Raw genomic sequence first — 22,346 nt, forward strand, 5'->3', positions numbered from 1 at the left:
ATCTTCAATTGAAGACCGGAATGCAGGCGGTCCACCTGTAATTCTAAGGTTTTTCTAGCCAGCTCTTTGTCTTTTAATAGTTGTTGGCATTCTTCCAGCTCTTGTTTTAGGATCCCCAACTGTTGATCCTGTAAGGCCAACTTCTCTTGTAATTGAGGCAGGTCACAGGTAGAAGAAGGAGGCGCGACCCTCAATGTTTCCAATTGAGTTTTTAACTTCTGGTTCTCCTGATCTTTAGCTACGAGTAGCTGGTCAATTTGTAAACTTGAGGCAAGTAACTAAACAAAAAGGCAAGGTAATTAGGAATCAGAAGACAAAATTGATAGCATGTAACTAGAAATGCTTACCGCTATTGCCTGGCGACTGTGACGATCAGCTCGATGAGGAAGACTGAGGCCCCTTAGCTGCTCTTGACCTTGTGACCAAGATTCAGCTAATAAGCCCTGTAATTGTAACGAGCCATAGCTAGACGGTTCAGAGGGTCGTCCCAATTGAGAAGGAAGACCCAAAGCATGTCTGAACAAAGGTCAGGGAATGGAGGACACAGGAGGTAAAGAAGAAGAAGAAGACGCAATAGGAGGAAAAGCAGAAACAAGAGGAGCAGAAAAAGAAGTAGATGGAATCGATGGTAAGACAGGGGAGGGGGATTCAACAGCTGAAGGACTAATATTTGGGGAAGATCTCCGACAAGGCGTCCATTTACCTCGAGACCTAGAGGCCAAGGGGGGCAAGGCCAATGCCAAAGGAGCAGAAAATGCAGGAGGAATATCATCCTTCTCAGGAGCAGAAATCGGGGAAGCTGAAACAATAGAAGAAGAAGGGATAAGCAGACCAGGTCTCATCATCCTAAGAGCAGGATTAGAGATAAGATGAGTGGGAGCTGTCGGGGCCTTACCTCTCTCAAGAGAGATGGATGCTGGGATAAGAGGAGTTTGCACAAAAGTACCAAAGAAGTCGCTAAAAGGAGAAGTCTTAGTAAGATTTGGCTTCTGAACTAAGGTAAAAAAAGGCTCTTCTTCTTCCTCTTCGGCAAGTGAGGCAGCCTCTGCCCGTTGTTCTTCCTCTGAAAGCAATCCCAGAGTAGAGGGATTAGGATCGGATCGGATCGGCGGGTATGTAACCATTCTTCCCCAAGGCTATTGATAAAAGACTTAGTCATAGCAGAATTTTTATACATGAAGGCTGGAAGAAGAGCATCAGTTGCAATATAGATATCAAACACCATTATCAAAAAGGATACGCTAATTAGTATAAGCAAGACAAAATAATTATACCTACCAAAGGAACTGTCCAAGGGAGTGTCAATGTGGCCTATCCCGAAAGGAAACATCAAACCCTCTTCGATCAAATGCAGCAAACTGAACTTTGCCCCTCGCAGTTTAGGTAGAGTGGACGCGACAGAGGGATCATTGAGGAGACCATGAGTGTCGGGAAGCAGGGGTAGGTCATGTATCCATTGAGTAGGAAATGGAGGAGGAGAAGGAAGACGCATATAAAAAAAAATTTTATACCATTCGCCTTGAGGGGGAATGCGATTGAATAGAATGGCCTTGGGATGAGACTGAAACTTAAAAACACCAACATCTACCCGACGAGGGATGAAGAAGTGATGGAAAAGACGAGGAGATAGCGGGAAATCTAACAGTTTGGATACTCCAACGAAGCCTATTAGAATGGAAAAGGATTGAGGGACGAACTGGTTGAGCGGGATAGCAAAATAACGGCTAACCTCACAAAAGAAAGGGTGAAGGGGGAATCTGAAACCTTGCAAGATTTGGTCCCTGAAGATGGAGATGCATCCTAAGGGAGGAAGGTGAGGACCCTCATGAGGAGCAGGACAGATAATGTAAGAGGGAAAACCATAAGTTGCCTGTAAATCTACTTCTTCTGTATCTATGAGGTTGGAAGAACACGAGAGGAATCACGCCGGAGGAGAAACCGCCATAAAGAGAAGAAGTTAAAAGAAAAGGAATTGAGAAGTGAAAAGATGAACAGAAGGAAGCAGAAGAAGACTCCGTAAACCCTTGTCCCTCTTCTAGTCCTGTGCTAAAACCTCTAAACAGAAGAAACGAAAGGGAAAAGGAGAATAAAAGGTGCTCAGAATGTCAATCGTCATAAATAGGTAATAATATCAGAGAATAAAATCAAGGGAGAGAGATGAAGTCAAATAAACTTCCTCGGAAAAGGTGTAAAGTTTCCTTAGAAGTAATTTTTGAAGAGACTTCATAAAGACAAAGCCAAAATTAGTATTATAAACATAGGCTCAAAGCATGGGTGTAGTAGAATATAAGTTGAGCATTGGATATTGATCAATAGATGAAACTGGGTTAAATCAAACCATCCTGATGAATCGATCGGGACAAAAAGTAACCCAGATCCGCTGACTAAAGACTGAGTATAAGCCATCACATAGGATGTGTAATGTTAATACCCACAAGATGTGACAAGGAGGTAAATCGGTCGATTAAGATAAATCGACCGATATCGGAAGTCCCCTCGAAATATCGGGCGGTACTTATATATCGGCCGGGTTGTTGGAGAATTAGTCGTAGAGAAAGATTGAGCATGGATAAGCCAAGTGACATTTGGTACGTTTACCTGAAACCAACAAATTATCTAAAGATAAAGTAAGATTAGCAATCCAGGGATACCATTCAGAACCACATCAGTTTGTCGGAGGATCATGGCAAAGTCTCGATCCCCCTTCTTTACAATAACCGGAAATTAAGTTAAAGTTAGTTTTGGGTACAAATCAGGAGGCCTTTCTTCAATAAGTCTGCGACGATTCAGGAAATTGAGGGGAGGAATGCGCGCTAAGTAGCCCTCCTCTTCCAATTGTCGAATTGCTCCTTTGGCCCCCGCAGTAAAAGCAGACAAGATGGATCTCACAATCGGTCGGTTGAATTCATTTGACTCAATCATGACAGTAGCTCGTTCTTTGTAACGAACATCTTCATGCTCCTTATAGACCACCAACGCCATCTGAGAGGTTTTCAATTCATTTTCCCTAGCAGCAACCTTGGCTTTGGTCAAATCAAGGGAACTGTTTAGAGATGCCACCTCGTTTTCTTTCAATTGCAAGGTCTTCAACTTCTCACTCAACTTTGCTTCATAATTATCTTTTAACTCGTCAAGTTTTGAGGTCAACTCTTGATTGAGGTCGGTAACCAATTTGAATTGGGCTTCAAGACTCTCAATTTGAGTTTCAAGTTGCTTCTTGGCAGCAGCAGAAAATTCGGCAGAAGACAGTTCGGTAACTTGCTGTTGCAGCCTTTTGTTCTCCGATTTCAATTTTTCGTTCTCAGTGTATAAGATGTGTAATAGTCGAGAGAAACCCCTGTTCTCTAGCCACCATTGGGAGCATATCCAAAACTATGAGATAGTATTTCAGAAATAGAAAGCAGGAGTATATAATCATACCTTATTCTCTTTATGAGAAAAGCGGTCAATTGCTTCAGGGATGGAAAGCCCCTCGAAAAGGGGACGAACCTCATCCCAAGAATTAGCAAAAGAGCCCCCCAGTAATATGGGGAGGACAAGGATGGTAGAAGAGCCAGCTGAGAAAGAAGAAGTAGGGATAGAAGGTGGAGCAAAAACCAAGTAAGAAGAAGGCGAAGAGGGTAAAGATCCTGAAGTCGGAATAGACAAAGGAAAAGTAAAAGAAGCGTCACCAGAAGTACTAGTTTTAGGAAAAGGAGAGGTAGGAAAATTCAATGAAGGATAAAGTTCTGCTAATGTGGGCTCATCGGAAAGAAGATCAGTTGACACAAAATCTTCTGAAGCTAGCTCATCGGCAGAAAGAATAAGCCTCCTTTTTGGAGGAGGAGCCCTGGTTAGCTTGCGTCCCGGACGCTTGCCCGTAGAAATTTCAGTTATGGGTTTATCAGAGCTACCAGGGGATGTAAGCTCAATAAGAGGAATAGAGGCAGATGAGGAGACAGCAATAGCTGCGGGAGACGGAATAGTGGAAGCAGGATCAGGGGGGATCTGCGCAGCAAGATCCCTAGAAGAACCTCCTAGAGCCTCATGAAGCCCCGAAGAGCTAGGCACTTCGGCTAAAATAGTTGGCCCTTCACTTACAGGGGGAGGGGCCAGAGCAGCTAGGAATTCAGCCTCCTTAGCATGAAGTAGGTCCTCCTCCACGCGTAGTTCATCATTGATCAAAGCATCATAGAAGTTCTCCACTGTATGAAAAGAAGAAACAGTTTAGGTAATTAAAAGCAGTAAAGAAGAGGCAAGATGACCTAAGGAAATGGGGGTATCAGATTTGACGGGGCTTAAGCCAAATAGATACAGAAGTTCAACTTTCAACCATTTTGAAATAGAGAGCCGGTGACCTAGTAGCTTCTCACAATAAACGGGAAAAGAGGGAAGCAGATGAAGCTCTCTAACATCGGGCAGAGGAGGTAAGAAGGATTTCCAAGCATGATACCAAGGGATGGGTCCGGGAAACTTTAGGAAGAAAAAACGGGATTTCCAGGCCTTGAGAGACGATGGCATATCACCAAAAAGAACCATTTTAGTTCGCGAATGGAACAAGAAAACACCAGGCTCAGAGAGTTTGGGGTAGGAAAACATGAAGAAATTCTGAGGAGTAGGAGGAATGTCTCGTAAACGGAAAAGCATGTAAGTGCCACATAGATAACGAAAAGCATTAGGTGCAAATTGTTGCAGGGGAATGTCGAAATATTGACTTATTTCAATCAAGAAAGAGGGGATAGGGAACCTTAAACCCCCTATCAACTGATCCCTGAAAAAAGTCATGCAGTTATCAGGAGGATGATGAGGTCGATCATTCAGTGCGGGGATTATGATTCTATATTCCTTAGGAATTTCATACTGACGACGGATGGATGATCTAGCATTCTTATCAAAGATAGAAGACATATGGATATACCAAGGAGCAATTGCTTCCTCAGCCATGGACAAAGGTATAAGTTAGGGAAACAATAGATTACTTACTGGGGGCAATAAAGAGGAACGTCAAGAAGTACAGATACGAAGTTTTCTTTCGGTTGCAGACGGCAACAAGAGAATGGTGCCAGAGGAGAAATGAGGTTGAGAAGAAGACGAAGGGTTTAGGGTTCGAGAAATATACCACTATAGACAAAATAAAATGCTTTCTAGTCCAACGGATGCCAAGGATCAGGGGAAAAGGGCGAGTGGTTCGCGCGACGTGGCGGCCGGAAAAGGTAAGTGTCAGGTCATTTACATCGGATGTGACAGACCAGATCGCAAGGGGGTTGGTAGTGCCTCGAACATTCTCTCACCCGATGGAAAGCCAATCACTAATTAGAAAGTTTCGAAAGAAGACGTGAACAACTAGGCATAATAAAATAGAAAGGACAGAACTTTTTGACCATACCCACACTAAAGACAAAAATATTTTAAGAATAAAAGTTTAGAAGAGTGACAAATTTTAGTCTATCCGTGTAGAATATGACTTAGTATTTATTGAAAATATTTTTAACAAGGGTAATTGTGGTTATATTAGTATGATATTGAATTCAGTCAATAAGACAACATCAGTTGATATAACATTGGTTATAATATCAAACTATACTAATAGTTAAGATAACCTTAGATATGATAAATGATACATAGGATACATGAAGAAATAATGAACATAACACCACATTATAAATAATAGAGGAATTCAGTAAAAGCCTTTGATTAGATATAAAAATTTGTCTTTACACTTAGAATCTGATCAAATACATAGCGTCACATTTCCTCAGGAACAACAAACCTCAAATAGATAGTAAATATTACAAGCACAAGCTCTTAGAGCCTTCGGAAAATTTCAATCACCACTGGATTCAAACTTACCATGGAGCGGAGATGGAAATAGCCCACTTCGTCCGAACTTGTCAAGGCACACAAGAGGCAATATTTTGCCCTGGACGAAGAAAGCAACAAAAAACAAAAAAGCTCAAGGGCAACGAGACAGGGGAACATTGACTCATTCCATGATGGAAAAGTAAATGTAAAAACCACTTTCCCTCTCAAGCCGTGTGAGCTCAGCGACTGGAGCAATCAAGTTTAGCCCAAGGGTAACATGTGTTGTGCCCTTCACACAACACCCATGGGTCATTTGGCTGCCCCTCTATAAGTAGAAAAAATTTCTCTGAAGTTTCTTGGGTCCTTCAGAGCACCTGCATCTTTGGATAGAAGATTTGAACTGTGAAGCTTCCTCTCTTAAGACGATCCCTTGAACCCCTGGAGTAACCGGAGTAAAAATCCCAATAAACTCATATATAGATCTCACCTGGTCCAACAAAAGTTGCCTCCAAAAAGGAGGATCCACGACCATAGCCTTAGCAACAAAAAGTTGTAAGGAAGAAAAAGAACAGAGAGGGGTTGTGGGTGAAGAGAAGGTTGTAGCCCTATTTAAAGGAGAAAAAGGCTCACAGGATTGTTATACTTAATTTATTAAGACAGTGGTACACAAAATCTGTGAGGTCATTTCAAAATCTGGAGCAGAGTCACGGGTAGAAAAAGACAAGACCATACTTATGTCTAGTCAGTCGTCTACACCTCCTTCGACTAGACTTAAGGGGAAGGCTAGTGATATGGGTTAGGTTTTAAGGGTCTTCAGATGAGGAAAGAAAAGGAAGAAAGAGTCAAAGGAGGTAGGCCAATAACGACCGAAACATACTTTCAGAACAAAGGTAGGCCAATATTGACCGATACATGCCTGCCGAACGAAGGTAGGCCAATATCGGTCGATACATGCTTGCCGTGTGGAGGTAAGCCAATATTGGTCGGGACATACCTCCAGAACAAAGATAGACCAATATCGGCCGATACATGCCTGCCGAACGTAGGCAGGCCAATATCGGTCGATACATGCTTGCCGTATGAAGGTAAGCCAATAACGACCGATACATACTCCAGAGCAAAGATAGACCAATATCGGTCGATACATGCCTGTCGAACGAAGGTAGGCCAATATCGGTCGATACATGCTTGCCGTGTGGAGGTAAGCCAATAACAACCGATACATACTCCAGAGCAAAGATAGACCAATATCGGCCGATACATGCTTGTCATATGAAGGTAAACCAATAACGACCGATACATACTCCAGAGCAAAGATAGACCAATATCGATCGATACATGCCTGCCGTATGAAGGTAAGCCAATATTGGTCGGGACATACCTCCAGAACAAAGATAGACCAATATCGGCCGATACATGCCTGCCGAACGTAGGCAGGCCAATATCGGTCGATACATGCTTGCCGTATGAAGGTAAGCCAATAACGACCGATACATACTCCAGAGCAAAGATAGACCAATATCGGTCGATACATGGCTGCCGTATGAAGATAAGCCAATATTGGTCAGGACATATCTCCAGAACAAAGATAGACTAATATCGGCCGATACATGCCTGCCGAACGTAGGCAGGCCAATATCGGTCGATACATGCTTGTCGTATGAAGGTAGGCCAATAACGGCCGAGACATACTTTCGGAACAAAGGTAGGCCAATATCGGTCGATACATGCCTGCCGTATGAAGGTAAGCCGATAACGACCGATACATACTCCAGAGCGAAGATAGACTAATATCGGTCAAGAGGGTTCTTTCAAGCAAAGAACCCACATAGTTCCTTCAATGAATACCTTAGAAACATGTTGAATAAAATATTATTTTTTGACACAACAAAGATACAAATAGAAGTCACATGAAGAAGAATCATACATGAATATATCGAATAGAATAATTCATGATATATATATTTTGGCGGGAAATGCGCTTTCAGCTTGTCTTGCAGTCGCTAAACGACAGAGAAGGTATATCTGGGGTACAAAAAAGATTCCTTAAAAATTATCTTCCACAAGGGCGCAGCTGACGTCATCTCATAATGAACTCTAACAAACCGGGGTCCACTTCATGGCTACGGAGGTTACATGAAGTGGTATAAAAGGGGGAATCCTCTCCGTTGGCTAGGTAAGTTCACATCATTGTGTACTTTCACAACTCTAATTTTTTTACTACTATTCATCTTCTTTCTTCTTCCTTCCTTAACATCAAGAGAGATCACTAACTTGAGCGTCGGAGGGCCTAGCCAGGGATTCCCACCCCGGTCTTAGGTCACTGACGATAGTGTTGGTTGGTCTCTTGTGCGCAGGAGGCCTCGGGAGCTTGGGAGTTCAATTTTCTCCTATCTGGACGGGGATTTCTTCCTACTTATCAGATTTCCTTCAGTGACTCTGGTTTTCTTCCGATCCGCTTTGGGTTTCTCGGGTCGAGGTTCTACCGACATTATTCTTCATCAGTACGGTAGGTTTCCTTCTTCCAGATCTCCTTCACGGTCAGCTTCTCAGACAGGATCAGCGACGAACCCTTTTTTGTTACAAAATTCATCCCAAAGGGGAAAAAAATTTCCAACACCTTTCCATTTCGATATTTTATGTATATACAAAATTTTCTAGAACCTATTCAATAAACAATAAACACATTGAATATAATACACATAATACAACAAACCTAAATATAATACAGACAAATACAATAAAAAATAATACAAAAACAACAATAACATAAATTAAACATATTCATCATCAACAATATCCAAACATGTTCCATATCCAAATATAACTAACAACATATACCAACAATAGAACAAACAACAAAAATAAATACAACAAAGTTTCCACCAAGTTACAACAACATGTTTCTAAGTTATGATATCCAAATTACAATATCATACCAAAATGTCTTAAAATGTGGGAAAGATGGAATAGAAGATAATCTGATCCTCGAGAGATCCTTCTCATTCCAATCTTCTTATTCTTCTACTTGTATCAGAAAATAAACAAACAAAAAGTATCATTTTTAACAAAAATAAAATCCTATAAACTAATACAAAAATAAATATGTAAAGACTTACTTATTCTTTTGTGAATTTCCAACCACTATCAAACAAAAATACAAAAATAAAGGATTTACAAACTCAATAAAATAAAAAATTTAAAAAATTATAATTATAAACATTCATACATCATCGTCGTTGTCATCATCATTATCACTAGTACTAAGACGAATCTGACTTGGACCGGACCTAAACTGCTGAAAGTGTTGCATAATAAATTCTTATTATCTGCACATTTCAAGCATATCCTAATCCCCTTATATCATTTGTTGATGTATATCTATAATTTGTTGATCCATTTGATATATTATGCCCTTCAAATTGCAAACCTCTTCAGTTAAGTCATAGATCTATGTCATTACTACTGGTGCGGTAGAAGAAGAAAATGTTCTATGAGAAATATTATGAATTTTGCTGATAGAACTCATACCTAATATCCTTCTCCCTTTGACTCCCTAGTCGTCTCTAACCATAAATCCAATTTATTATTAACAGACGGCTCAGATCCCTCTTTATGATCACCATTACCAGAACTTCTCTGTGATAGTGATAGCTAATCATATCTCTCCTATGAAAAATTAAAATATTAATGATGTGCGTAGATTATATACACTTTTATGCATATTTTAACACACATCTACTTGTATTTCATTAGCATAATCTATGTTTAACACACCCTATTTCATTATAATGTTATACTTTCATTATATTCTATTTAGAGATCTGTTCTTTGCATATTTTGATTGACTGGACGTGATTGGAGCAAAAACAAAGCTTAAATGGACTCTAGAGCTTCCAAAATGCTCGGGACATGCTTATGAGGCATGGATGTGTGAAAATATGATACAAAACAAGGTCCACACATTCTGGTCATGCCTAAAAGGCATGGTCGTGTTAATTCCACACGGGTGTGTCAATTCCACACGGCCATGTCATTTTTAGCACTGTAGACTAAAAGTAAAATAATCATAACATTTTACTCGATTGGAGTTATGAGCTGTTCCAGATATCAAATTGTAGATAACTTCAAGATCTACAACTCTTATGAAGACTTTAACCAGAGAAAACCACATCTTGAAGGTCTAAAATGTGTTTCTATGAGACACGGCCTTGGCACATGGTCGTGTCAAATCCTGTATTTTCTACACTGTACACCAAGAGTAAAACAAGCATAACTTCGTGCTCCATTGGAGTTTTACGCTGTTCTTTATACTGAATTGTAGCTACTTTAATATCTACAACTTTGATGAAGACCTCAACTCAAGAATACCTTGATAAGAGGTGATAAAATGACCAACATGGCTAGGCCATGTGAGCCACATGGCCGTGTCACCCCACTAGCACAACCAAAGCTAGGCCGTATGAGCCACACAGCCATGCAACATTTCCAGAGGTCAAAAAGACCTAGGCCTGTGAGCCACTTGGTCATCTAGCCCATTCAGAACTAAAGTAGAACATGGCCATGTGAGACATATGGCCGTGTCACTAGTCCAGAGAAGAAATAAGACACGACCGTGTGGGCCACACGACCGTGTGGACGGGCCATGTAATGACCTGTGTCTAAGCCTATAAAAGGGATTTTCTCCCCTTTTCATCCATCATTGGCTTGGGCTCTTCCCCATTGCTTGGGGAAGGGTTCTACCCTTTGGGGAGGCCTAGATCTTCCATCTTCGCTGATCCGTCCTCCTCCAAAGTAAGGGAGCGCCTCCGAGGATGCCATGCATCAAGGATAAGCTTTCTCTTCTCTATACCTTTATGTATTAATTTGTAGTTTCCTTTACTTATTGTCTTTGGTTGTAAATTCCCTTGCAATGGAGTAGATCTCTAGATCTAAGATGTAGGAAGTAGTTGTGATGTGATGTGATGTATGAACTATGTATTTGGATGTTTTCTTATGCTATGAAGTGTTTATATCATATTCTATTGTGTATTGTGCCTTGTATGTGTTTGACGAAATATGTGTGATGATAATTCATGTAGATATGAGGGATTTTTCTTTATGTTAAGGTTGTTACTAGATTGGATAACTTGGGGATCCTTGTGACAGAAGGATACCCATTCAACCGGACATATTATGTCCTTTGTGACAGAGGACATCGATACTTAATTTCTAGAGTCAAAAGATCTTAACATAGGGACTGATCCTTGTTAGGAAGATTAGTTAGAGTTTAGAGAGTTTTATCAAATTAATGTTAGGAAGTGATCTGTGTAATCTAGGAACGTGGACCGAGGGCCCTCGTGACAGAAGGATAACCCTATATTCGGACTTCCTAAATTACCTCTTCTATTTAGTTGCATTGATCTACTGTTAGGAAGTGACTTGTGTAATCTAGGAACGTGGATCAGGAGCCCTTGTGACAGAAGGATAACCATATAACCGGACTTCCTAAATTACCTCTTCTACTTAATGGCGTTAGAACTTAAGTAAACTCTTTGGTGTGATCTTCGCGAGGTAGTACCAGACTTTAGTTAAAACTCCTACACGAGTGCAAGCATAGAGTTAGGTAAATGAATAATGCATAGGGACATTAACTAACATCGCAATGAAACCCAAATCCTAGTATCTATCATCCTTCATTCACTTACATTCTTTACTCTCTCTTATTTATTTTTTCTTTCTCTCTAGCATTTGTAAACCATTTTAGATTGTCTAGATAATTTGCTGTGCAAAGTTAACTAGTGCTTAATTAACAATCCTTGTGGGATCGATAATCTTTTGTATTACTGACGACGTAACCGTGTACTTGTGGTGACGTAACAAGTTTTTGGCACCGGTTCCAGTGACTGTTTTCGATTAACATTAGTTGATTAGCATTTGAGTTGCTCTAGACATTTTTCTTTTTCTTTTTGCCTTTTCTTTCCTGTTTTCATTATGCACTTACTTTCTTGCAATTTAAATTCTGCATTTTCTTTCTTATTTTTCATAGAGCATTTTATTTCTTGTCTTTAATTCTTCATTTTTGTTTTGATATCCATGAGCACTAACATGTCAAGCAGGCCTTTGAGAGAATTTTTTGCACATATTTTTGTAAGATTTTTATCTCTAATTATGCAACCTCATATCGAAGCAGAGAGTTTCCAACTAGACCCAAAGTTAATCACCATGATAAAAGGTCACAAATTTGGAGGAGAAATATCAGAAAACCTATATTTCCATCTTGAAGAATTCCTAAAGTTTTGTGATATGATAAACTGTGAGGGTGTCTCAGCGGATGCAATTCGATTGATGACATTTCCTTTCAGTATTAAAGATAGGGAAATGACTTGGTTTAATTTTCTCTGTCCTCAAAGCATCACAAGTTGGAAATAATTGGAGCATCAATTTTTGAATCATTTTTCCCTCCAAGCAGAACATCGTATATGAGGAATTGCATCACAAATTTTGTTCAGACAAATGGAGAATCATTAATTGAAACATGGGATTTATTCAAGAGTCTACAAAGACAGTGCCCTCATCATGGCTTGGAAAGATGACTGACATTGCACATATTCTATAAGGGGATTTCTTTTTCAGATAGATCTTTGTTAGATTCATCAGCTGGAGGTTCTTTTATGAACAAGAGTGTGGATGAAGCATATACATTAATTGATCAAGTGACATTGAATCTCTAAGAATGGTCAAATAAAAGTTGGATGAAATCTTCCTCAAAAATTTAGGAAGTACAAGCCATAAATGCTATAGAGTCTGTCAAACAAAATGTTATTCAACCATCCAAGTGTTTTGAAAATCTCCAGTCAAAGAATGTGAGGTCCAAACAGTTGGAGGAAAAGATTGATAGCATAGTTTGAAAATGGTTCAAACATGATCCGCCTCCTATACAAACAAGATCTAGTGAAAACGTTAATGATATTAAGATGTGCGTAGATTTTATATACTTGTTTAGCATGCTTTGACGCACATTCACATATTTTACACATGCGTTATCTATGCATTTTCGTACTTCTAGCTTTACTTTTAGCATATTTACTCTTTTTATTCGAAGATCTTCTTTTGCACATTTTCTATACGCAGGAGTCGTATTTGGAGAAGAATTTATGATCGAGGCCAAATCTACAAGCTAACGTACGGAGGAAGACACCATCTTGGAAGTGCCACACGGCCATGTCTGGGAGAGTGACCTGGGTCGTGTGGTGATGCTCACCCATGCAACATTGGTAGAGCAGAGGAGTGTCCAAGCCGTGTGGTGAAGCTTTCCCGTGTAGCTTCTGCAGAAAAGGAAAAGGCCACGACCGTGTGTGCATCACACGACCGTGCCAATTTTGAAGCCAAGAGAGCCACGACCGTGTAGATCTACATGGTCGTGCAAGCCTTCCAGAAACCAAACAAACCTTGGTCGTGTCCCAGACATGGCTGTGCATGAGCTCTAGAGCTGGAGGCAACATAGGCCATGTAGATCTACACAACCGTGTGAGATGGACAATGGCAGAACATGTCACGGCCGTGTGCACCACACGGACGTGTGAGATGGGTAGTGAAGAGAATGAGCTAGGCCGTGTGAGCTTCACACGGTCGTGTCTCGGGGTCGTGTGGCGCCCAAAGCCCTACTCTATATAAGGGTCTCTTCCATCATTTGAAGGGGAGTTCTCCCTTTTGGGGGGAAAAAAAAGATTTGGGCGATTCCTCACCTTCTTGGAGGGATTTTCCGGCGATCTTAGGGCATATCTTCAACGAATCGATTCTGAGATCGAGGATTAGATCCAAAGACCTTTCTTCATCGTAGATAAGCTTTTCTTCCCTTTCTCTTCTTGGATTTTGGGATCAAGATGCTTATGATCTTCTTGTCTTTGGGTTTCTTTTCTTATTCTATGGATTAGATCTCTTTATTCTAGGATAGAGGGAGTATTTGTAATATGATTTGATGTCAACTCTTGTGGATTTGCCAATTTCCTATTTCTGTGATTTTGTCTTGTTTGTAAATATTTGATCTTGTGTAGATTGTTGCAATTGGACTTAATTACCATACTTGATCGAATGTTTGAGTATCTTGTGGATCTTGTAGAGGTAATTCCTCATTCGATTATCCAACGGACGTACGTGACATACAAACCCATGTAAGGACGATTGAGGGATAATCTTGAAGGTGAAATAAGGTCATTCAAGGGGGTAGGATAGATTGTATGCATTAATCTTTTATATCTTGATATGGGTTGAAAAGTAATGAATTTCTATGTTGATTATCCGAGGGACGCACGTGACAGGCAAGCCCGTGTAAGGACATCATAGGAATCATTCCTAATTGATCACATTTAGATATAGATTTTGGTCCTAAGCCGGTTGTTTATTGCAAGAGAGAATCGACAACCTTGTATAAATGATGGACAATTGAGGAATAAGATTTGGTATATCATTTACATTGAATAACATTATAAAGAAACTAAAACTCCTAGAACATCCTTTTATCATGGCCCTTATTCCTGTTTCTATGCTTTTACTTCTATGTTTTACTTTCCATAGTTGCACTTAGTTTTTATAAATCAATTGATTAGTTGTTTAACTAATTCGTGTTGAGATATCTTTAGTGGTTATAACTAGTCCATGTGGATATGATATCTTTCTTTATTACTAACGACGTATCCGTACACTTATGGAACGTTAACAGCTGACATTGCACATATTCTATAAGGGAATTTCTTTTTCAGATAGATCTTTGTTAGATTCATCAACTGGAGGTTCTTTTATAAACAAGAGTGTGGATAAAGCATATACATTAATTGATCAAGTGACATTGAATATCCAAGAATGGTCAAATAAAAGTTGGATGAAATCTTCCTCAAAAATTCAGGCAGTGCAAGCTATAAATGCTAGAGTCTATCAAACAAAATGTTATTCAACCATCCAAGTGTTTTGAAAATCTCCAGTCATAGAATGTGAGGTCCAAACAGTTGGAGGAAAAGATTGATAGCATAGTTTCAAAATGGTTCAAACATGATCCCCCTCCTACACAAACAAGATCTAGTGAAAACATTAATGATATTAAGTTGAGAAGTGGAAAGAATCATGAAGAACTTTTGAAAAAAAGACTTGTATAGAATTGAGGAGAAGAACAATAGAAGACCTCAAGAACTTAGTTCTATTACTCCAAGAAGTTCCCAAAGGCCACAAATATCTTTCCCTCAACGATTGATCACACCAACACTAGATAAGCAAGTTAGACCTCCTTCGCAAGCTCAAAGGGAATATGGGAAAAAGGAAGTTCAATCTTTCCCAAGACCTTCACTAAGGGTTCCTTTTCCACAAAGGCTAGTGAAGGTCAATGAAAACAAAGATTTTAAAAAATTCTGTGATTCTAATATGGTTGAGTGCAGATTTTTGGATGTATATAAGGATGACTTTTCAGATGAGGATTATGATGATAATGCAGTGGATAATAAGTTTTCAGATCTACCTCCAAGTTTTTCAGGATGTTATGATGAAATTAAATTTTCATATGATGAATGTAATGAGGTAGACCAACTTAAAAATGCAAATGAAGTCAGTGATCCTCCTATAGTTGATTCTCCTATTGAGGATATTAATGTTAGTTTATTTTTTGATATTTGTGTTGATGATAATGATATGGAAGGAAGTGTAGGGAGTTGTGGTGTGGAAGAAGCATCTCAAGAATCACCTCCTTTGTCCACACACTCCTTAGAGACTGAGAATTATAAGGATTGAATATGTTGTGGACCAATGTGTAGGGACTTATGCAGAGTTAGCAGAGTGTCAAGAATCACCACCTTTAGTTGCAACATCACCTGAGCTAGAGCCAGAACCATTATTTGATTCAAAAGAAGTCACATCCACTGGTTTGGAACTTTCAGGCACCTTTTAACAATGCATGGTTAGAAATTATTGCGATCTTTTAGAAAAGATCATAGAGGTAAGTATGCTTGATTTTGTTGGATGATTCCATTACTTATAATTGCATGACTAAACTTGATATGGTTTTGGTTCTTACTTATTTAACATGTAGATGGGAGGTATGTTTTTCCTATGGGTGTGCAGGTTTTCAAGAGGCCAATAATTGGAAGCTCACACCGAACCGTCTCCAACTATCGGAAAGGATTCTTAAAGAGATGAAGATGAAAAGAGCGGAGATACACTACATTGTTCTTATAATGACAACTCTCTTCATAATAAATTGGGCTATTGGAAGAAAAGTCCGGAAGTTTCTCACTTCGGCCAGATCACGATTTAAGCGAGCCAAATAAGGGATTGAGCTAATGACCTTAAACAAGCGCTTCTTGGGAGGTAACCCAAGTTCAATCTTGTTTTCATTTTAGTTTTAGTTTCCTTCAAGTTCCTTTTTAGTTTCTTTATTCATAATAAATCATGACCTCTACTTAATTTTTCTAGTCTATCTTATTTTTGTAAGATTTATTGTTGTGGAGGAGTGAAATTCACATATAGGGAAGTATCTTCAAAACATGAATGTCAATCATTTGGAGCTCATCACTTGGTAACTTCTCTAAACTTCATAAATATCCTCCACATTCCATTTTTAGTTTTCATTAGGAAAATAAAAAGTTTAAGTCTGGGGGGATGTTTGGGTTTAGGTTAGTGTTTGTCATATTTCTTAGTTTTTGCACATTTCTTTTTGAAAATTTTCCTAGTTGCATCATTCATCACATCATGATTGTTTGGTTTTTAATGTAAAATACTAGCACGTTTCATCTAGATATTTATGTTGTGTGATTTGGTATGCTAGTATGTTTATTGATCTATATTTTCCTATCCATAGTAACATGAATTGAGCATTGTTATTACTAGAAGAATTTGAATGTTGGCCTAGTTTTAGAATCTCTTCACATTATGCTTGACTTTGATGGTAGATATTTTTGAAAGTAGTCATGATTCATAGAACCAGACTAGTACTCTTTCTTCTATGGTGACCTCTCAACTACATTTTGATTACTGGATAAACTCAGATCATGCAAGCTCATTTGGAAAAATAAATCCTTAAAAAAATGAATTAAGGTTTGCTCAAGTTTGATACTTTGCAAACATTCACAAAAAGAAAAAAAAGGGATAGAAAAATAGTTATCATGAGTGAAAACTAGTAATTCACCTCTTTGAGACCGAGTTAGGTTACTGGGGAAATGAATGCTATGTTTCTCTTGATACTGAGTATTCCTTTAAGACCTTGTGTAGACGATGCATAGCATTTTTGTGGGAAATAAACCTTGCGTGTGGCAGGTAAGTGTCTATCACTGGAAGTATGAGGTGTACGGTTAAATGAAAAATTGACTAGGTTAAGAGATTGACACTTGAGAAAGTTAAGCCACTTATGACACTAAGCACGGAGAACTTCTACTTAGGCCACACTCAAATAATTTTTGTATCATGCTCATCAATGAAATTATATGAAAGGTTTATATTGATTCATTAGGAATTATTACATGTCATCTATGCACATAAATCTAGATTGTGGGTTTTGCTTGAGGACAAACAAAGGTTTAAGTCTAAGGGGCTGATATGCATACATTATATACACTTTTATGCATACTTTAACGCACATCTACTTGTATTTCATTAGCAAAATCTATGTTTATTACATCCTATTTTATTATAATGTCATACTTTCATTATATTCTATTCAGAGATATGCTCTTTGCATATTTTGATTGACAGAACATGATTTGGAGCAAAAATGGAGCTTAAATGGAGTCTAGAGCTTGCAAAATGCCCGGGCCATGCTTATGAGGCATGGATGTGTGAAAATATGGCACAAAATAAGGTCCACACAACCTGGCTGTGCCTAAAAGGCACCGCCATGTCAATTGCACACGGGTGTGTCAATTCCACATGGCCATGTCATTTTCAACACTGCAGACTAAAAGTAAAATAGTCATAACTTTCTACTTGGTTGGAGTTATGAGCCATTCCAGATATAAAAATGTAAATAACTTTAAGATATATAACTCTTATGAATACTTCAACCAGAGAAAACCAAGTATTGAAGGTCTAAAATACGTTTCTACGAGACACGGCCTTGGCACATGGCCATGTCAAATCCTGCATTTTCTACACTATACACCAAGAGTAAAATAAGCATAACTTTGTGCTCCATTGGAGTTTTGGGATGTACTTTAAAATCAAATTGTAGATAGCTTCAAGATCAACAATTTTGATGAAGACCTCAACTCAAGAATATCAAGATAAGAGGTGTTAAAATGACCTACAAGGCTAGGCTATGTGAGGCATAGGGTCGTGTCACCTAATCAGCACAACCAGATCTAGGCCGTGTGAGCCACACGATCGTTCAGCATTTCCAGAGGTCAAAAAGAGCTAGGTCAAAAAGAGCTAGGCCTTGTGAGATACATGGCTATGTAGCCCATCCAGAACTAAAGTAGAACATGACCATATGAGCCACATGGCCGTGTCACTAGTCCAGAGAAGAAACAAGACATGGTCGTGTGGGCCACACAGCCATGTAATGACCTGTGTCTAAGCCTATAAAAGGGATTTTCTCCCCTTTTCATCCATCATTGGCTTGGGCTCTTCCCCATTGCTTGGGGAAGGGTTCTCCCCTTTGGGGAGGCTCTAGATCTTCTATCTTCACTGATCCGTCCTCCTCCAAAGTAAGGGAGTGCCTCCGAGGATGCCACGAGCGCCTCCAGGGATGCCACGCATCAAGGATAAGCTTTCTCTTCTCTATACCTTCATGTATTAATTTGTAGTTTCCTTTACTTATTGTCTTTGGTTGTAAATTCCCTTGCAATGGAGTAGATCTCTAGATCTAAGATGTAGGAAGTAGTTGTGATGTGATGTGATGTATGAACTATGTATTTGGATGTTTCCTTATGCTATGAAGTGTTTATATCATATTCTATTGTGTATTGTGCCTTGTATGTGTTTGACGAAATATGTGTGATGACAATTCATGTAGATATGAGGGATTTTTCTTTATGTTAAGGTTGTTACTAGATTGAATAACTGGGGGATCCTTGTGATAGAAGGATACCCATTCAATCGGACATATTATGTCCTTTGTGACAGAGGACATTGATACTTACTCAATTTCTAGAGTCAAAAGATCTTAACATAGGGACTGATCCTTGTTAGGAAGATTAGTTAGAGTTTAGAGAGTTTTCTCAAATTAATGTTAGGAAGTGATCTGCGTAATTTAGGAATATGGACCAAGGGCCCTGGTGATAGAAGGATAGCCCTATAATCGGACTTCCTAAATTACCTCTTCTATTTAGTTGCATTGATCTACTGGGTCCATTGTGATAGAAGGATAGCCATATAACCGGACTTCCTAAATTACCTCTTCTACTTAATGGCATTAGAACTTGGGTATACTCTTCGGTGTGATCTTCGCGAGATTATACCAGACTTTAGTTAGAACTCCTACATGAGTGTAAGCATGGAGTTAGGTAAATGAATAATGCATAGGGACATTAACTATCATCGTAATGAAACCCAAATCCTAGTGTCTATGATCCTTCATTCACTTACGCTCTTTACTCTCTCTTATTTCTCTTTTCTTTCTCTCTAGCGTTTGTGAAACATTTTAGATTGTCTAGATAATTTGTTGTGCGAAGTCAACTAGTGCTTAATCAACAGTCCCTGTGGGATCGATAATTTTTTGTATTATTGACGACATAACCGTGCACTTGCGGTGACGTAACAATTAATTAGAGCAAATAAATAACTAATAAAATCTAAGTTACAAATTAAGATTAAAGATTAACTTGAACCATAATTGTTCTAACTTTATCTTCACTCTAAGTCTTATCTTTTTTTTTTTTAAATGTGTGGACAAAAGTGTCTTTAAATTCTAGCTCCTTTCCAAACTTCTTGGACTAAAAATAATACAGTTAGAAATAATATAGTAGTCAAAAATATATTAAAAAACTAGTTGTAGAATTAAGAAATTACCAATCTACGTGAATGTTCCTCAATATTTATAGATCCTCTCACATATATTGCAGATGAGTCTCTAGAATTATAAGCTTGATTTATTTTATTCCGATGACTCCTTTTTTTGCTCTTATCAATTTGTTAAAAATTGGAGATCTTACTCCAATTTTCCGACATGATGAAGGCTAGCTTTTTCTCACTATTCTTCGCATGATTCAATATATGCCGAATGTGATCGCAATATTTTTTTAAAAAAATTCTTTTAATTTCCATCTCTTGATAAGGGTCCCAAGTGAATGACCACTGAAATGGAAAAAATAATTAATTATATATTCACTTAATTGTTTCATATAAAAAATTAACCGGTTATGCCTTAAACTCATACCACTAGTGATCATTTGTAGGTCATGGAGTGCTTGAATATGACATTGATTCCCTATTCCAATAGTTATTCATGATTTGATTAATCTCACAAATAATACTTACAGAATTTTTGAACCTATCATAAAGTTACAAATAAATAACATTAAATAATTAAGATTGTTGAAAAAAAATAATATTTTTAATATTTATGAGTTTCCAAAATGGACTATATGTTGTCGTGTGTCGATAATCTATGCAGATGAGTGCTTGGCGACTGAAGTGGAGAAGGTGAATGGGAAGGTCCTGTTGACAACTAGCCATGTGATGGTCCTACCGACGACTGGCCATGTGAAGGTCCTGCCGGGGGGCACAGGTATTGTGCTAGCAGGCGGTGAATCAATCTGGCCAGTACTAGAATGTTGTCGTCTATGGCTACCCCATCAAAATTGCCAACCAAAAATCAAATTAGAATAAAGTAAATAAAACTTGATGCTTAATGAAGAACATGAAAAAACTTATAATATACATAAAAATATTTGAGAGTGCAAGAATATGTGACGATAATGTCACCCTTAATGACCTATAGGAAAAACAATACATAGCATACATATAAAATATATAAATTTAACAATTAGACAATATATAGAAAACTAATTGAATTATGAATTTTATAAATTTATAGATTAAAACTAAATTTAATCATAAAAAAACTTACCTTACAAGTTAAAAATCAAAGGCCTCATTATCATCCTCCTCCTCATCACTGTTGTTGTCCTCCTCCTCCTCCTCCTCGTCCTCATTATCATCATCATTCTCATGAAATTCACTGGTATCCATGTTTATCACTACTCTACTGGGATCTCATAATGTTAGAATAATATATTCTTTGCCTGAATTGTATTTGCAACCTCCTCTTGTTGATATGCAATGTCTTCCCAATGTTCCTCAATTTTTTTCCATGCTTTCATTTTACAAATAGCTTGCCAATTAATTTTGTCATGTTTCAAACATACATATGAAAAATGGAAAACTTAAATCACTTATTGTGCCAAAACAAATAATTCATATCTCTTATACAATTTTTTATGATTTATTTCAACCAAACTATACTATGGATGCACCTTTATCCCTTTGACAGGGTTAAACCTGCGACACATAAATAAGATAACTCTCATTTCTGTACCAAGGTATTCTATCTTTATAATTTCATATAGTAAACAATAAAAATCATTGCGCACCTCTATCATTGGATAACTAAACACATGCCCCACTATTTATTGTAGTCTTCCCTTTTCCATATTCTTGAGTATAAAAATTATATTCATTTATGAAATATGCTAGCTAAGTGCGTACCATTGCTTTGAGACCCCATGATAGATGGATTAGTATTTCTTGCTCAACGTGAGCTTGATTTGCATAGACCTAAACTCAAATGAATATGTTATTCATTTAAAAGTTAAGATATGTGTAAACCAAATTTAGGTAAAACTACATACATATGACTTGAACCATGGTGTAAATTCTTGATTACAGAAGTGATCAAACTCTAGTGTCGGCATTTTAGAATATAAATTTTGGAAAATCCTATCATAAAAAATTGAATTCTTCTTATAAAGTAGGCCAAAAATATCTAGCTAAAAATATTTTTTTAGCAAGAGATCGATCTCCCATATTGTAAGGACCCGCCTTCTACTGACTAGGCTGTGAGGCTGATCGCTACATTATGTTGTGCTAAATTACTATTGCGGAAATCTGGATTGATTAAAATTTTGCTAAACTGATTACTGTAAAATCTGAACTTAATATTCTAGGTGTACCTAAGAGTCGTACACATGCTGAGGAAGGTAATCTATGCCTCTCTGATGTCCTGCTAGCTGTAATCAGGCATTTCAATCGATCCATGGGTCGATTGGCCTGTCGGATCGATCCAGTGATCGATCCAGCTTGATACTGGCACGGAGAAAAACTCTGGATCGGTCGGCTGACCGATCCATAAGCTATATGGCTTCTGTATGCGGCTGGATCAGTCTACCGACCGATCGGTCGGCTGACCGATCCATAGCAGATGCTAACTCTCTGTTCGCGACTGGATCTGTCAGCTGACCGATCCAGTGGCACAACCCAATTCTGATCGATCTGTAGATCGATCTAGGTTTCTGATTTCGAATCAGAACCCCTGATTGCAGCACTATTTCGTGCCCAGCTCATACACATCAAGTCTATAAAAGCTAGAAACATTTTAACATGTATTAGCT

General features: G+C 38.3%; 1 protein-coding gene and 1 non-coding gene across 2 annotated transcripts; both read right to left on the reverse strand.

Annotated features, from left to right (window-relative positions):
• Positions 1-527: 527 nt before the first annotated feature.
• On the reverse strand, positions 528-20,928 carry LOC122031246 (fibrous sheath CABYR-binding protein-like). Its single transcript, XM_042590382.1, has 4 exons — positions 20,856-20,928; positions 3,894-4,184; positions 896-1,063; positions 528-799 (listed from the first exon to the last, which is right to left on the reverse strand). The coding sequence occupies exons 1-4, from the start codon at positions 20,926-20,928 to the stop codon at positions 528-530; spliced, it is 804 nt and encodes a 267-aa protein (XP_042446316.1).
• LOC122033122 lies at positions 12,241-12,346 on the reverse strand. The gene has a single exon (XR_006126380.1). It is a non-coding gene; the product is annotated as a small nucleolar RNA R71 (small nucleolar RNA).
• Positions 20,929-22,346: the final 1,418 nt, after the last annotated feature.

Source organism: Zingiber officinale, chromosome 11A, assembly GCF_018446385.1.
Source record: "Zingiber officinale cultivar Zhangliang chromosome 11A, Zo_v1.1, whole genome shotgun sequence".
Classification (NCBI taxonomy): Eukaryota; Viridiplantae; Streptophyta; class Magnoliopsida; order Zingiberales; family Zingiberaceae; genus Zingiber; species Zingiber officinale.

What these genes read in the sequence shown, in the direction of transcription:
- LOC122031246 (XM_042590382.1), bottom strand. Translation starts at nt 20,928, where the DNA reads ATGGATACCAGTGAATTTCATGAGAATGATGATGATAATGAGGACGAG. An exon ending in TATTGAGCTTACATCCCCTG is followed by an intron (nt 1,064 to 3,893) that starts GTAGCTCTGATA and finishes GATTGCTTTCAG; the next exon opens with AGGAAGAACAACGGGCAGAG. An exon ending in ATCCATCTCTCTTGAGAGAG is followed by an intron (nt 800 to 895) that starts GTAAGGCCCCGA and finishes CTATTGTTTCAG; the next exon opens with CTTCCCCGATTTCTGCTCCT.